Genomic DNA, 3,815 nt, shown 5'->3' with positions numbered 1-3,815 from the left:
GGGGAAAAGAACATAGTCCTGATACACACCTTTCCTGAGTTAATCTTAAATTATGTAATATGCCCTCATTCTGTTCACCTAACAGCCTTTTGTCTAGGTATAGGTTTATCAGGAGCACAATTAAGTGTTTTTGGATTCTTGTTCTTCTCAATGCTAGCCACAATTTGTTGTAATCCACACAGTCAGATGCCTCGTATAACACAAATAGATATTTTTCTGGTATTTTCTGCATTTAGCCAGGATCCATCTGACGTCAACAGCCACTCCTCAGAATTTACTCATTCCCTGAAAACAGTCCACGAATTTATTATTAATTTATTAGCTGATGGCATCCTGAGTTCTTGTTAGATGTCATCAAGTCAACTTTAACTCATTGAGATACTCTGTACAACAGAATGAAACTCTTTCTAATCCTGCCATATTCTAAAAATCAATGTTAACTTTAGGATTGATTGATTTCTAACTAACTCTAGCAGTCACTGTGAAAATCCATTCCATTGAAAGTCTTCCTCCTTTTTTTCCTTTATCCAGCATATCTTTCTACAGTGTCTGTCTCCTTCTAGTAATATATTCAAAATAAGGTGAGACAGTCTCTTCTACCTTGCTTCAAAGGATAATTTTGGTTGCATTCCTTCCAAGACAAATCTGTTTGTCCTTTTGATAGCCTATGATTGTTCATCAACACCATGACTCAACTCATTAAATATTCTTTGGTCTTCCTTATTCATTGTCCAATTATTTATAAAAGTATGAAGTGACTAGGGAGCTCTAGTGGCTTAGTGGGTAAGAAGTTGTGTCACCAACCCAAAGGCACATGGTTCAAGTCCACTAGCTGCTCCAAGGCAGAAAGACAGGCAATCTTGACCATCTTGACAGTACGTAACAACATGAGATGACTAAAAATATAATGGTGTGGGCCAAATGTACGTTAGAATTTAAAGTGACATCTGTTCTCTTTAGAACTTTAAGGTAGCCCATGGTTGCAGATTTTTTCACTGTAAAATATTTTTTGTTTTCTTAAGTGCTGCTTCTGTGGGTCTTGATCATGGATCAAATAGAATTAAATCCTTGACAATCTCAGTATTTTCTCCACCTATCATTGATGTGTGTTTGTCCAATTGTGAGGATTTCTTGTTTTCCTGAGGTTGAAGTATGATCTGTATTGAAGACTGTATTGAGTTTCATCAATAAACACTTCATTCCATCCTTGTTTTCAGCCAGGGAGATTGTGCCATCTGCATATTGCAGGTTATTTGAGTCCTCCCTCCAAACCCAGTGTCACAGTCTTCATATAATCCAGCTCCTCAGATGATATACTCAACTTACGTATAGGCTAGATGTGATAATTGAATGCACAACTTTCAGCCCTGACGTACACTTTTCCTGATTTTAAACCATGCAGTATCCCGATAGTCTATTACCACTACTTCTAAATCTAAGTAGAAGTTCCATTTGAGCACACAAAAAAACCCGAAAAACAACAACATTTTTCTAGAATACTCATTCTTCTGTTATCCATCATTTACTATGGTCCACACAAAGTATGTACATAGCCAAAGGAAAACAAACGGGCATCTTTCTGAAATAACTCTTTTCAGACATGATCTATCTGACATGAGCAATGATATCCTTTGTTCCACATCTTCTTCTGAATACAATTCGTATTTCTGGCATCCTCCTATATATGGTACTACTCCAGCAAATTTTTATTTATTTATTTTTTTTAGAGTTATAACTGCATCTTTATTTAAGCCTTATGTGCCAACTTAGCATTTTCCACCAACTCGGGGAGCAGAAACTTTCACAGGCTTCACAATATTTTGTTTAGGAGCTGCTTTCTTGGGAGCCTGAGTAACAGCTATTGCAGTCGTTTTTAGATGCTTGTTTAGCCTTTTTTTTGCTTCCTTGGCAGCCCTGATAGCCTGTTCTTGTTGAGCCTTTCTAACTTCAGGCTTTTGATTCCTCTTGGCCATTATATCAGCAAGAGATGCACCAGTGATGGCTCTTTGGAATTTGACTGCTCGGCGGGATCTTTTCTTTTGAATTTCTTCCGACTGGCCCTTTCTGTGCTTTCTTCTGTAGAGGACAGTCCAATTGATCTGCCGTAGATTCCTTTTGGAAAGGAAAGCCGACTTGCATTTTGCATTAAGAAACTGGAACACCTTCCTGTCGCTCCTGGCGTAGCGCCTCCCGTGCCCGGGGTAGATCTTGTACCCTCTGAAACTGCACAGCTCGATCTTCATGGCTGCGGCTTCAGGGGAACCCGGAAGATCTACTCCAGCAATTTTTAACTTACTTTTAGCAAGATTTTACTTGCATGTGACATTAATGATAACATTTCCTCATTTTGTCAGATCAACTTTGTTTGGAATGGTCAGGAATAGAGATCTTTCCTAGCTGGTTGGCATAGATGAGTGAATATTTCTCGTGTTGCATCATTTGTTAAAAGAACTCCAATGTCAGTTCTTGAAGACTTGTTTTTTGCCAATGTTTTAGAGATGTGTGCCCATGTTTCCTACTATATTAAAAAGAAACAGGTGAAACTAAGTGGAGGATACCAGAGATGGGAGAAAGATATGTTCTGGGAAGGAAGCCACCTGTGCCTTCCCAAAGATGAATAAGTAAAATTCTGGTTTGATTGGGTTTTTGTCTGTCATTTTTTTTTTGTTTTTGCATAAACTGGTTTGAGTTTTTCCTATGTACCAGTGACTGATGGAAACTTCATTTTAGCAATTTTGTTGTTATGTGCCTTTGAATCAAATCCGACTCTTAGTGACCTTATGCATAATAACTCTCAACTATGTCCTGTCCTGAGCCATTGTCACTGTCTCCGACACAAATACTATATAAACCCAGTTACTGTATCAATCCATCTCATTCAGAATCTTCCTCTCCTGTGCTGTCCCTCTACCCTTCTAAGCATGATATCTTTCTCCAAGGACTGGTCCCTCCTGAAACCATGCCCAAAATATGTGACATGGAGCTTCAAAATACTTGCCTCCAAGGAGCAACTTGGTTTCACCTTCTTCAGGACAGACCTGTTTGTTCTCTAGGCAGTCCATGGTATGTTCAATACTCTTCTCTAGCACTATAACTCAAAGGCATTGATTCTTCTTCTGTCATCCTCTGTCATTATCCAGTAATAGAGGCTGAGAAACTGGAAGAATAAGGTCATTCTTATATAAATATTCTAGAGAGAAAAGACCTGAGAACTGGCAGTGACATGGTGGGGCAATTGGTACCCTTCATCTTGACAGCCAGGGGTGTCAATGAGCTAATCCCTGGGCATTCCTTTTTTGGAAGTCATTCATGGAAAGACAGTGGAGAATGGAGTCAGATGGATAAAAGTTAGTTCACAGCTCATTAATTTTCTAGTATGTGGCCTTGAAGAAAACACTGAACATTTGTTATAATAACACCTCCCTCTTGGTGAGAATTCAGTGGAATAATATAATTGTACTGGTGTCTGACACAAATAGGCTCTAGGTGTTAAGTTTCTAACTTCTTCCAAACAAGGAATTCACAGCAGCTTATGATGGAAAACATGCAATAAAATGATGGGGGAAATAGAGACTATAAAAATGGGGGCTTGAAATGATGGATAACAGTATGCATAAATCAACCTTTATGCAAGATACAATGTATACCCCAAAATGACTGGAACAGCACATCAGCAGAGAACTGCCAGAATTCCAGGCTGGATTTAGAAGGGGTTGTGGTACTAGGGATATTGTAGCTGATGTTAGATGGATCTTAGCTGAAAGCAGGGAATACCAGAAGAATGTCTGTGTTTCATTGATTATGCAAAGGCGTTT

General features: G+C 38.7%; 1 protein-coding gene across 1 annotated transcript; it reads right to left on the bottom strand.

The window, feature by feature from the left end:
• Positions 1-1,766: 1,766 nt before the first annotated feature.
• On the bottom strand, positions 1,767-2,243 carry LOC102876890 (60S ribosomal protein L24-like). Its single transcript, XM_006892279.1, has one exon. The coding sequence runs from the start codon at positions 2,241-2,243 to the stop codon at positions 1,767-1,769; it is 477 nt and encodes a 158-aa protein (XP_006892341.1).
• Between the last annotated feature and the right edge of the window lie 1,572 nt (positions 2,244-3,815).

Source organism: Elephantulus edwardii, unplaced genomic scaffold (assembly GCF_000299155.1).
Source record: "Elephantulus edwardii isolate Elephantulus edwardi_28Jun2011 unplaced genomic scaffold, EleEdw1.0 scaffold00113, whole genome shotgun sequence".
NCBI lineage: Eukaryota > Metazoa > Chordata > Mammalia > Macroscelidea > Macroscelididae > Elephantulus > Elephantulus edwardii.
Note: the sequence above shows the minus strand (reverse complement) of the source record. Positions and strands in the feature narration are given on the sequence as shown.

Excerpts from the sequence above, each read along its gene's own strand:
- LOC102876890 (XM_006892279.1), bottom strand. The coding sequence starts at position 2,243 with ATGAAGATCGAGCTGTGCAGTTTCAGAGGGTACAAGATCTACCCCGGG.